The sequence below is a fragment of the Chelonoidis abingdonii genome, chromosome 9, assembly GCF_003597395.2.
Source record: "Chelonoidis abingdonii isolate Lonesome George chromosome 9, CheloAbing_2.0, whole genome shotgun sequence".
In the NCBI taxonomy this organism is placed as follows: domain Eukaryota; kingdom Metazoa; phylum Chordata; order Testudines; family Testudinidae; genus Chelonoidis; species Chelonoidis abingdonii.
In genome coordinates, this window is record NC_133777.1 from 37,245,750 (window position 1) to 37,257,876 (window position 12,127).

Here is a 12,127-nt window from a genome sequence, read left to right on the forward strand (position 1 = left end):
TGGCTTTGTGGCCAAGCTCATGGGCTGCAGCTGCTGTCATTGGGGGGGCCAAGCCCCATGCAGGTAGCCAATGTGGCTTAGATCATGTGCTGAGTACCACGGACAGGGAGTCCCTGAGCTGCTGCGGCTGACTGTGCCTTCTCCCTTCAGACCTGGTGTTCCTGTGGGTGAGCTTTAGCGCTCGCCACCACTGTTGTGATCAGTGGAAGGTGCTTCCTAGGGCTCTGCCAGCCCTCCATTCTCCTTGGTGGGGCACAGGGATGCAGCAGTGGTACACACAGCCCCTGAGCCCAGCACATTGTCCTACAGCCAGCAGTTTTCAGTGCCAGGTACCCTTGGCTCCCGCTAAGCACATCACCGATGCTCCGTCCTGGCCCACTTGAAGCCTGCAGGGGTCATGTTCACAGCTCAGGGCTCCCTGCAGCTTGGGAGATGGCTGCCCTTGGTGTGGGCATCGCCTGGGAGTGGTTGGGAGTCGCAGCCATGCTACACTTAGGCCCAGCTGGGTGAGGCTGTGCCCCTGTGGAGGTGACCCGAAACATGGAGATGATTGAGTTCAGATGCGAGGCCCTGGGGGAAGGGAACTGCCGGTGTCACAGGGTAACTGTCTCCCTGTTGTTCTAGTGAATACTATTGCACCAGGCATGGGCAGGGGGCTGGCAGCAGGGGCAACCTACCAAAGCCCCTCTCCCCCTTGGCTGATTGAAGTCTGGTTTTGTTGTGATTTGGAACCAAACCTAAACATGTTGAAATTGGCCATTTCAAAGGACTGGAGGTCTGGCTCAGGGGTTCACCTGCTGAGCTGCCCCAAAGCCACAACTGCCCTGGAGCTACGAGTGTGGGAGCCCTGGGGTCTCCAACTCTGTGGACGTGGTGGGCTGCCCCAGAGCCAGGGTGCCTGTCCAGGGCTTCCAGGCTTGTCTCCCTGCCAGGCAGGTGGGGGCACTGGCCAGACATCAGGCAGGACTCTGTCAGCACAGATCAGAACAGTCTGATTTTGACAAACGCAAATTCTGACCTAAAATATTTGGCTGGAATTTTTCCACCTGGCTCCAGTTCGAGTCCAGAGTCCGAGGCCCAAATGGGACCACTGGGCACCTCTTGGCTGACCCACTTCGGAGGGTGAAGATGTTTTTAAACTGGTTATTGTGATTCACAATATTGGGAATTATTGTGAAATATTGTGATATAGTGAGAAAACATCTTTCCAGCCTGGTTTGCACCCTGCACAGGTGTTGTTTATCACACTGATCAGCTGCCGGCTCCCAGCATGGCACCTTTACAGGCACAGCACACACGTACCAAGCTATGCCGTGAGCTTGGTAGATCAGCCCTGCCAAGCTGCTGGGCCTGGTCAGTGTTTGAACCGGAGTGCACTAGCGAGAGTGGGCCAAGCCAACCCAGTGAGGGGGCTGTGTCTGTTAGCCCTGGAAGCAGTGCCCCCACACAGTGCTGTGCCATGGGACAAGACCGCAGCCCGAGGGCTCTGCCCCTGCTAGCATTGATGCCAGGGCACTCTGCTTGCCAGGGCTGTGTTGTGCCAGGGCCATGGCCAAATGCCAGCTTAGCCAGTTCCCTGCTGCCCCCATGTCAGGGGCATGCTTGGGGCAGCATGCAGGCTGCCTTCGGCGGATTGCCTGTGGGAGGTCCACTGGAGCCGCGGGACTGGCGACCGGCAAAGCGTCCCCCGCAACATGCTGCCGTGCTTGGGGTGGCAAAATGTCTAGAGCCGCCCCTGCCCTGTGTTCTTTCTGCCAGCAAGACGGGGCCAGGCCCTGCCCCATGGCAGGCCCAAGCCCCAGGAGCACACTCGAAGGGCTGCGGGTGCGGAGCGTGGCGGGAACGACTGGTGGATCTCGGGCTGGGCCGACCCAAAGCCCAGACCAGACCCAAGCGCTAGAGATGGGCCGTGGCGCTGCTGCCCCCCAGCGCGGCGGGTGGCTGTGGATCAGGCCGTAGGGCACGTCCACAGCACGTGGCACGGGGATGCTGGTGCTGGGCCAAGATGGGGATGAGCGACCTGTCCCCCGCCCTCATTGCAGCCGCCCCGCCGTCCGCCAGGGGGCGCACCCCCCTCGCGCGGCGCTCGGCACCTGCCGCTCGATGGCCGCGGCGACACTCTGCCCGGCACCGTCTCTATGGCGACCCCCGCGGGGGCCGCGCCCTTCGCTCTCCGTGAGTCGGGGCCATGGTGAGCGGGCGGGACGCTGCCCCGAGCCGCGCAGGGCCCGCCGGCGGGTGCCCTGAGAGTCGGGCTGCCCCGGGCCCCGCCGCGTGGCTCGGCCCTGCCAAGGGGCGCGTGTCACAGACCCGCCCCCGGGCCCCCTTGCGGCGTGGACCAGACCCCGGTGCGCCCCGGCCCAACCCATGCCCGGGCCCAGGCGGAAGCGGCGGGACCGGACGGGACCGGGGCCGGGACCGAGCCGGCCCCCTGGGCATGCAGCCCGGCAAGGCAGGACCTGGCTTCGCCGGCCCTGCAGGCACCGTGAGCGGCGCGGGCCCCTGGGCCGTACAGACCAGCTCCGTGGCCCGGCTGCCGCCCCGGGCAGGGCCGGCCTGCCCCGGGCACCGCACCCCGGTTAGACGCGCTCGGGCCATCGCCTAGTGCCCCCTGGAAAGCAGCCTGGGCAGGGCACGTGTGCGCTGCGGGGTCCCAGGCTGGGGCTGTAAAAACTCCCCTGGCTCAGGAGAGAGGCGCCAGGGCAGCGCTTGACCCGCTCTGCCTGGCAGAAGGTGTCAGCTGCCTGGCTCCTGCGGTGCCCGCTGTTCACTTGCGACTCTGGCTGCCACGGTTCATCAGCGCCACCGGTGTGAGCAGGGCCGCCCCGGGGGGCAAGTGGGGCAGTTTGCCATGGGCCCCGCAAGAATATAGTATTCTGTAGTACTGCAACTTTTTTTTATGGAAGAGGCCCCCGAAATTGCTTTGTCCCAGGCCACCTGAATCCTCTGGGCAGCCTTGGTGTGAGGGATGAGCCTAGTGTCTGGCATCAGTGTACAGTGGCCTGTCTGGTCACCTTCACATCCTAATGCAGGGGCATTAGCTGCTCTTCTGCTTTTGGTGCCCAGGGCCGGCCTGGCCTTGTTCTGCATACAGCCAGCAGGAACATGCAGTTTCCTGGCCACTAGAAGGCACTCGCTGTGTAACCCGAACACCCGGGGCTGAGGTTACTCTGAAGTCAGATGCACGGTCTGGTAAAGTGCCCCCCTCCCCTCCCCCAGTGCAGGGTCTGTCTAGAACCGCACTGTGAGTCACCAGTTTCCCTTTTGCATCCAGTGCCCAGTGAGCATTGGGGTCACATCTGGCTCTTTTCCTGGGCTCCCATAGCTATTGGTTTAACTAGTCCCAGGGCAGTGGCCCTGATCTGCCCCTGGCTCTTCTGGACCATATTGCGTCACTGGCTGGGTTAACCAATTGCTGGCTTTTGGCAGGGTGAATGCTTTGGGAGAGAAGAGGGCTTTTAAGCTGACTAGTGCTTGAGTTGTGGGGGGAGAAGGAGAGCTGGATCTTCCTGTTTACCTCATGCCCTTCCTGAACAATGCAAGGTCTGAGGAGTAACCTGGGCACACCCACACAGAAGGCCTATTCTGTAGGCCCCTGTCAGCAGCGGGTGCTTGACTGCTTGTGCTTTGTCTGCAGGCCAAGTACCTGGCACAGATCATCGTGGTGGGGGTGCAGGTGGTGGGCAGGGCCTTCGCTCGGGCACTCCGGCAGGAGTTTGCAGGTAAGCACCAGTCACCGTCACCAGCCTTGTCTCTTCCACCCAAGGGGGGTATCCATGGAACCTCATGTTGTTCTTGAGGGTGAGCCCTGGCCTTGGCTCTGGTTTAGGGTCTATGTTCTGCATGTGAAAGGGCTGCTGGCAGGAGCGGGGCACCGGGCCTGTGCTGCTGAGGGAAGGCAGCCTGGATTGGCACCATTGCTTGTGGTATGTGCTCAGTAACATGCGTTAGTGTTAGCGTATTACTTTCATGGACCTCGGCTAGTAACACGAGCTGCTGCCAGGCAGGGAGCGGGGATGGGGACCTGGGCTCGGATTCCAGTCTCTGGGGGTCCCAGATTTGCTGTCGGAGCTGGCCTCTGTACCTTAGGGAGCAGTGCCCCCAAGTCTGGCCCCAAGTGTTCCTGGGGGCACTGCTCGGTGGCTGACTCGGCCAGGGTTACTGTGGCCCCAATGGGGACAGTTCCGAGTGCTGTACAGAGAGCAGGGGGATCCTCTGGGAGGGTGGGCAGGATCATCCCCATTGCCCCACACAGCCTGTGACAGACTGGAATTGAACCCAGGAGTCCTTGGCTCACGTGGCCATCCCCTGCCCTCTTTCCCCCTCCCCCCCTTCCTTATGTCAATAAAGGTCCTGTGGCACTTCCCTTTGCATGTTCAATAGCCCCAGGCAAGCTCTCCTGTGAGCTCAGTGGCCAGATGGGCGGGGGAGAGTGGGCTGTGACTGGAGGAGTGATCAGCTCAGGGTCTCTCTGAACAGCCAGCCGAGCAGCGGCCGATGCGCGGGGACGTGCCGGGCCCCAGTCTGCTGCAGCCACCAGCATCTCGGGGATCAGCCTGCAGGAGGCCCAGCAGATCCTCAACGTCTCCGAGCTCAGCGCGGAGGAAATTCAGAAGGTAAAGCTGTGGCTCGGAGCGGGAGAGTCCAGCAGGCAGGCCTGCATGGCAGCAGGTTGCTGAGAGGCCAGCCCCTTTTCCCCAGCTGCTGCAGCTGGGTGTTCTCACTCTGACAGGAGATGGCTGGGTGGCGCCGTGTTTTGCTCCAGGGAGTGAGTGTGAGTGGCCAGTTGGGGCTGGGCACCTCTGATCTCAGTGCAGCAGCTTCCTTCAGCAGGCCTGTTACCCATGGTGCATTGAGGCATTTGCACCTTCTTCTCTGCCCTGTAATCAGGGCTTTCCAGTGCTGCAGGGGGAGAGAGGCTCTGGGCTGAAGTGCTTGGACGCAACCCCCCATGACAGCCCCCCCAGCGAATTTGCATGCCCTTGCTGGCCGAGTGTCAGTGAGCGAGGGTGTCTGCTCCCTCTTCCTCAGGACGTGGGCACTGCCATGGCTGTCCCCTGGAGGGACCTGTCACTATGGCTTAGAACAGCCAGCTAGCAGCGTGCTGAAATGCAGAGTAAGGAGCAGCCGGCAGAGGCAGCTCACGGTTTGCTTGTTTCCTTTGGCAGAACTATGATCACTTGTTCAAGGTCAATGACAAGTCAGTGGGGGGATCATTTTACCTTCAGTCTAAGGTAAGCGGGGTATTGGATGGGTCTGGGCATCCGTCCTGCTCTGTGCCAGGCTATTGGGCTGGCCTCACCGGTTGGGCGGTCAGCTGGCTCTCTTGGGAGCTGGCACTTGCGGCTGGAGACTCTAAGGCTGTCATCGCTGTTTGTGGTGCTCTAATTACCCCTCTGAGCAGGGTGAACGTCCTGCTGGCAGTGCCCTCTGGGTGTCTCCATCCCCACACCCTGCCCATATGTCCCCACACCTCTCTGGGCCCCTTGTCACACAGGCTGGACCCTGGGTGTCTCTGATGGCAGCATGTCGGACCCTGAGAAAGGCCGAGTTACCTGGGGTCTGGCACAGCATCCTTTTGCTCTCTGGGGCATGTGGATTGAGGGGGCAAACTGCCCTGGGCTGCCGCGTCTTTCTCAGGTCCCTCCGCTGCTGCATGGCAGGCTCTGGCCTGGAGCCGCTATCAGCAGCCCCCCCCCCCCATGCCAGGCTCCAGTGTTCCCTCTAATTTTTTACGTCCAATGTGCAGAATGAATTTTGTTACGTGCACCAATATGGAGATGATGTGGTGGGAGTGGGGCTGAGCAGTTCGGAGTGTGTGAGGGGACTCACGGCTGGGGAAGAAGGTGGCGGTGTGTGGGGGTGAGGGCTCTGGCTGGGGGTGTAGGCTCTGGGGTGAGGCTGGGGATGAGGGGTTTGGGATGTGGGAGGGGGTTCAGGGCTGGGGCAGCAGGTTGGGGTGTGGGGGGGGGCTCTGGGGTGGGGCCAGGGATGAGGGGTTGGGTGCAGGCTGCCCTGGGGCTGCAGTGGGGAGAGATTACTCCCCCCAGCTCTCTCTCGCTGCAGCAGCTCGGCGCTGGGGGAAAGGCACCTCTCCCCGGCGGGGCTGGACCGGGCTGAGGGAAGGGCTCCTCCCAGGCCAAGGAAGGTCTACATTGGGACCGAGCTGAGGGAGAGGTTCCTCTCTCCCAGCCGAGGCAGATCTACACTGGGGCTGGGCCAGGGGAGGGGCTCCTCTCCCCCCGGCCGTGACAGGTCCGCACTGGGGCCAGCGGGGAGGGGTGCCTCTCCTCGCCTGAGCCCCTGCGCAGGGCTTAATAGGCAGCTGCACAGCTTAGAGGGACCTTAGCCAGTCACACAGCTGGTTTCTGCTGCCTCCTCCTGGCTGCCCTGTGAAGTGCAGCCATGTCCCTTGGCTGTCCTGGGCCTGAGGCCCGACCCGGATATGCGGACTGGGCAGTAGGTGAGACTCATTGGAGACACTGTCCTGCAGGTGGTGAGAGCCAAGGAGCGGCTGGACGAAGAACTCCGAATCAAGGCCCAGAGACAGAGTGAAAGAGAACAGGGGCAGAAGCCAGAGACGTAACTACCCCCCATGCCCTCTTCTCAGCCCCTCTAAATTATAGCCAGTCAATAAATCCCCTCTCGGCAGCTTCCTCTGTGTGCTGTGGATTCAGGAGATTCTGTGGGAGAGATGGGGGGTCACGGCCTGGCCCATTGCTCTGCGGGCAGCTGTATGCACTACCGGATGGCCAGGGGGCTCCCCTAATGCACTAGGACAAGTGGGCAGTGACGTAGATGGAGGAGGAGCATTCCTTCCTGGACCATTCATATCTGCCCTTCCACTCCCTGGCCAGGTCCATCAGTGCCCTCAGGTCAGTGTCTGCTGGGGAGGAAGACTCAGACGACATGGGTAGAGATCTGGTAGGATGTGGGGAAGCTGTCGTGTGAGGAGACCCGCTGCTGGGCCCCTGGGAATCAGTGAGCCCACCCTGTCAGGACCCCTGTACACCCAGCTCTCCCTGGGGGCGAGGGCAGCCTAAAGAGCCCAGCAGTTTAGCGGGGCAAGGAGACTAACCAGGGTGCAGGGCCGCCGGTGTCACCTGGGGGCTGCAGTGATGCATTTTCTGCCCAGCCATTTGGAAAACCCCAGCTGCCTGTCTCAACCACTCCTGTCCAGCCACGGAGGCCAGGCTCCTGGGATCAGACTGAGCGCAGGGGGCTTAGGAACCAAATCTCACCAGGCACTATTTCTGAGAGGGTTTTGCCAAACTAGAATGCAGCAAATGGCCCCTCTGTGGCTGCTTCCCAGGAGCAAGGGGAACAGCTGAGCCCAGGAGCTGTAACCGCCCTTCTGCTGGCCTGTCACCACCACAGGAAAACCACTGGCCTGGGCTCCTGTCAGACTGGGGAGGGCAGCAGCCTGCAAGTCTTCTAAGGGCTCCCCCATAAACTCCAGGCTTCAGCTGCCCTGAGATGCTTGGAGTATTTCCTGGGGCGCAGCGTTGTTCCACAAACCCCTCCAGCGAGGTGAGCTCTGGCAGTCACTGATCACAACAGCTGTCAGACCCATGCTCCCGCCACTCCTGATCATCGTAACTACCAGGCCACCCAGGGGGCGGCAGGCGGCATGTTCCCAAAGCAGCATGATCCTGCAGCTCTCTGGGGGACGGCAGCCCCCACCCCATGGGGGGTTAGCTTTACCAAGTCCTGAGATCTGGCTAGGAACAGACCACAGGGAATAACCCTGCCTGAGCCCAGCTGGCATAGTAGATTGTTTCCATTTCCTAAGGGCTATCTGTACCACAATGACACGCACAGCCTTTGTGGCACTGCCTTCTGTGCTGCTTGGCACAAGCCCTTCTCGGCCCCCTGGCCCTGCAGGACGAGCTCTGACATTCCCTCGCTCGCTCCTGATTGTCCCGGGCTGGCTGCACAGGGAGCTGAACACTCCTGAGAACATTGAGGTTCATCCCAAACCCTCGCATGAAGGCTTCTAACCATCAGAGGAGTGAAGTTTTGGAACAGCCTTCCAAGGGGAGCAGTGGACGCAAAAGATATATCTGGCTTCGAGACTAAGCTTGATAAGTTTATGGAGGGGATGGTATGATGGCATAGCCTACTTTTGGCAATTAATTGATCTTTGATTATTAGCAGGTAAATATGCCCGGTGGCCTGTGATGGGATGTTAAATGGGGTGGATCTGAGTTACTACAGATAATTCTTTCCTGGGTGTCTGGCTGGTGAGTCTTGCCCACATGCTCAGGGTTTAGCTGATCACCATATTTGGGGTTGGGAAGGAATTTTCCTCCAGGGCAAATTGGCAGAGGCCCTGGGGGTTTTTCGTCTTCCTCTGCAGTGAGGGGCACGGGTCACTTGCTGGAGGATTCTCTGCACCTTGAAGTCTTTAAAACACCATTTGAGAACTCAGATAGCTCAGACATAGGTTAGGGGTTTGATACAGGAGGTGGGTGGGTGAGATTCTGTGGCTTATGTTGTGCAGGAGGTCAGACTAGACGATTGTATTGGTCCCTTCTGACCTTAAAAGTCTATGACTCTCTATGATTCTAAGCCTGACCTCCTCGGAGCCCCTTCTGGCCCAGGGGGAGAGACCTCGGTACCAGAGGGCTCAGTGACTCCCAGACTGGGGGTTGCAGCATCCTGGCTCCCCCTCTCCATTTCATTAGTACCTGTAGGCCTTGTTGTGCTGGGCACTGGCCAGACTTGGGAGGAGGTAGGAGCTTGTGGACCAGCTAGGCACCGAGAGAGAAGAGAAATGGGTGGCCACTTGCCCAAGATCTCCTGGCAGCTCCGGGCTCAAACCCAGCTCTTCCCCTCCCCACACCAGAGCTCTGCCTGCTGCCTCTCATCGCCAGTAGCTCCTGTGCAATCCCCCACCCGTTCTCAGCACAGGCAGGGTCTGTTGCTGAGATGCACTCACAGGGGTAGTGTCCCTAGGCGGCGCTGAGCAGGGTGGAGCAATCGGAGGCCGACACAGCCATGGCAACTTGTCAATTCACTTTATTGTTTTCTTACTAAACTTCCTCTCCTGTGGCAACCGAGAGGGGCAGTCATGAGCGTCTCGCTCTGTTTCTTTAGTTAAACGCTATGCTAACAGCAATGGAGCCGAGAGGAGAAAGAACGTACACTACCAGAGAAAGGCACTTAGAGACGGGTAAAATACCGAGAGCCTGGAATGTGCGACGACGACCGAAAAACAAAACGTACACCGGCCTGGCAGGCCTAGTCTATCACAAAGCACATGCTGTGCTACTGTTAACCCTTTGAGTGGCATGCTGCTTGCCTGGCCTGGGGCGAGAGAGCAGCCCCAGGGCTGGCAGGCATGGTGCTCGCCCGCAGCACCAGGTTCCCCCCAAGTGTTGGCTCTAGGGGGCTGGCTCCCTGCTAGCCGGGCTGCAGTGCTGTAACAGCCAGACCCTGAGGGCCCCTCCTTCCAGCAGCTGCAATGGAGCTTTTGAGGTGGAGGATGTGGCCAGTGAGGGGGTCTAGAGCCTGGCCAGGGAGATCTCCTGGTTGGAGGGTGGCAGCAGAGCAGGGGTCCTGCTGAGGGCAGGGGAGAGGTACGCAGAACCCCCTTGTGTACCAGGAGGAGGAGAAAAGACAGTGAGACCCCTCCTGCAAGGGAGGGGTAGTCCAGGTGGGCCCCTTGGGGCAAGCACTGAGCAATCCCTCTGTGGGGGAGGGAGCGTCGGAGGGGCAAGCATTGGAATGGGGAGAGGCCAGGAGACCTGAGCACAAGCAGTGGCTGCTTGGAGATGCCCTGTCCTCAGGAAGTGCCTGGGCCTGCTCCTGCGGGCACAGCCATGCCATGCCCAGGCCTAATTGTGCCCAAGGAGCTTGGCTCTGGAGCAGCCACTCAAAGTGCTAAATCAGTCTAAAGAGTTTATGTAGCTTATACGTCCGTAGGCCAGCCTGGCTGGCCCTGGAGTGTCTAGGATAGCTTACGGTACATACTGCGCGGGGCCATCCGGCCAGCACCAGCTGAAGAGAGGGGCTGAGCCCAAAGGCATCACCCACAACGGCTCAGTGCAGCTCTGTGGTGCCAGCCAGCCAACATGCCTGCCCTCTTTGGCCACAGCTGAACCTCCAGACCCATGCTGTGCAGGGGCCAACCCTGCCCAGATCTGCTCCCTGCTGGGGACGACCACACCAGGCCCGCAACAGGCTGGGAGGAGCCCGCTGGGCCGCATGGCATGAGCCCAATCTGTACATTGTTGTGGCTCTATTCCTTATGGGCAGGTGTCGCCTGGAGACTACAGCTCCCAGTAGGCACTGCTCAGAAGGGGGTGGAGTGTCTGCTGGGAGCTAGTCTCGAGCCACAGCCTTGGCCACCCCACATTTAATGCTGTAACTTAGATTGGCTTGCTGCCCCCTCAGGGCAGAGCCCCAGCAGCTTACTAGCCGCTCCCCCTCCCCCCCCCCCTGCTGGGGCACTGGCAGCGGCGAGTACCGGGGAGACCTCCGCTGCTGCCACGTCCCTCCCCCCTTCCGATTCGGGGGGAAGCAGGGCCAGTACAAGGATATTTTGCGCCCTAGGCGAAACTTCCATCTTGCGCCCCCCCCCCCCCCCCACCCCGCTGAGCGAGGGCTGTGATGCCCTGTGGCTGGGAGGGGCAGACATATCAGCCCCCAGTACTGTGGAGTAGCAGAGCCCTCCCCCAAGGCTGCACCATGGGCAGTGAGAGCGGCCCTGTGCTGTGTGTGTAATTAGCTTTCTAATCAGCAGGGTGCATGCATGGGGGGGGGGGGCGCAGGAGACCAGGGGCGCAGGAGACCAGCTTGGGTGGGGGGTGGGGGAGCTCATGCTGCCCAGGAGCTGGCACCCATAACCCTAGTGCTCTGATGGGCCAGGCTCTGCCTCCTGCTGCTCCTCTCCAGGACTGGGTGCCCCAGGGGCATCCAGCTGTCACCCAAGGCTGCTTGGTCTCAGCCTGGCACTGGGCCTGCTGCTCACCAGGCTGCCCACGGGGCTGGCTGAGGTGTCTCCAACCCCCACCCCCACCCCCGCCCCTGGGGCAGGGATAGCGTGGGGCACAGCTAGGCCCATCGAGGAAGCCAGAGAAGAATGTGGGGCAGCTGGCTGCACCCAGCCCATGCGCATTACACTGTGTGGGGGACAGGGCTAATGGGGTCCCTCCTACCTGCATATGCTGCAGCCCCTGGCTGAGGACAGGCCCAGGGGAGTTCTCAGGGCACCAGCCTGCCCAGGCCATGTGCCCACAGGCAGCCTGGCAGCCATGCCTCAGGGAGTTGGCATGTGCCAGGGCAGGGCTAACCAGGGCTCTGGGCAGTCAGGCTGGGGCTGGGCCTGGGCCAGAGAAGGTTGCAGCTGCTGAGCCAGTCACTGGGAGATGGGCAATGGGTCCGTGGGGGGATCTGGCCAAAGGGTGGCGGCAAACCAGTTTGGGGAGCATCAACAGCAGGCCTTGCTGGGGGTGGGTGGGGGAGGAACAGTGGGGTGGGGGCTCAGTCCCAGGCCTGATGGGGCTCACGTTGGCAGCTGGCCAGAATAGGGGCTTGGCAGGTGCAGCGCCAGGTTGTGGGCAGTGGCCCAAGGGCTCCCTGCAGGGCGGGGCTGCAGCAATCTGCCCCTCAGTGTTAACTGAACTACTGCCCCTGGCACCCACCTCCCAGCGGGGCTGGCCAGGACACTAGCGCCAGGGTTCACAGCCAGGAAGGCGGGCGGGGGGGCTCCCACCCTGTGGTGCCGGCCAGCCACACACACTTGCGTTACATGCTAAGGTACTACCAGAGCTGAAGGCGATCTTGCCCCCGCCCTCCCCCATCATTGGGGAAGGGGCAAGGGAGCCAGTGAGCTGCATACTCAGCCAGTATGCGTTGTCGGGGGGAGGGGGTCCGGGGGCAGGGCTCCCCACGTGACTGGGCGGGGAGGGGTCCGTCTGTCTGTCTCAGTCCAGTCAACCCAGGGCTGAAGGGCGATGGGGCTGCAGTCCAGAAGTTCATCATGGTCTTATCTCACCAGCATCTCTGCCAGGCAAGCCCAGCTGCGGGTGAGTACCTCTGCCTCCTCCACTGGTGCACGGGCCCGGGGCCGGCTGGGTGCATTCGGGGCCCGGCTGATCTGCTCTGGAGGCGGGAGAGGGTC

The 12,127-nt window shown here is 61.3% G+C and overlaps 1 protein-coding gene across 1 annotated transcript; it reads left to right on the forward strand.

Annotated features, from left to right (window-relative positions):
- The first annotated feature begins 2,188 nt into the window (after window positions 1-2,188).
- Window positions 2,189-6,651, forward strand: PAM16 (presequence translocase associated motor 16). The gene is made up of 5 exons (XM_075069082.1): window positions 2,189-2,578; window positions 3,629-3,722; window positions 4,480-4,616; window positions 5,169-5,234; window positions 6,494-6,651. Exons 1-5 carry the CDS (start codon window positions 2,189-2,191, stop codon window positions 6,584-6,586), a joined length of 780 nt encoding a protein of 259 aa, XP_074925183.1. The 3' UTR covers window positions 6,587-6,651.
- The last annotated feature ends 5,476 nt before the right edge of the window (window positions 6,652-12,127 follow it).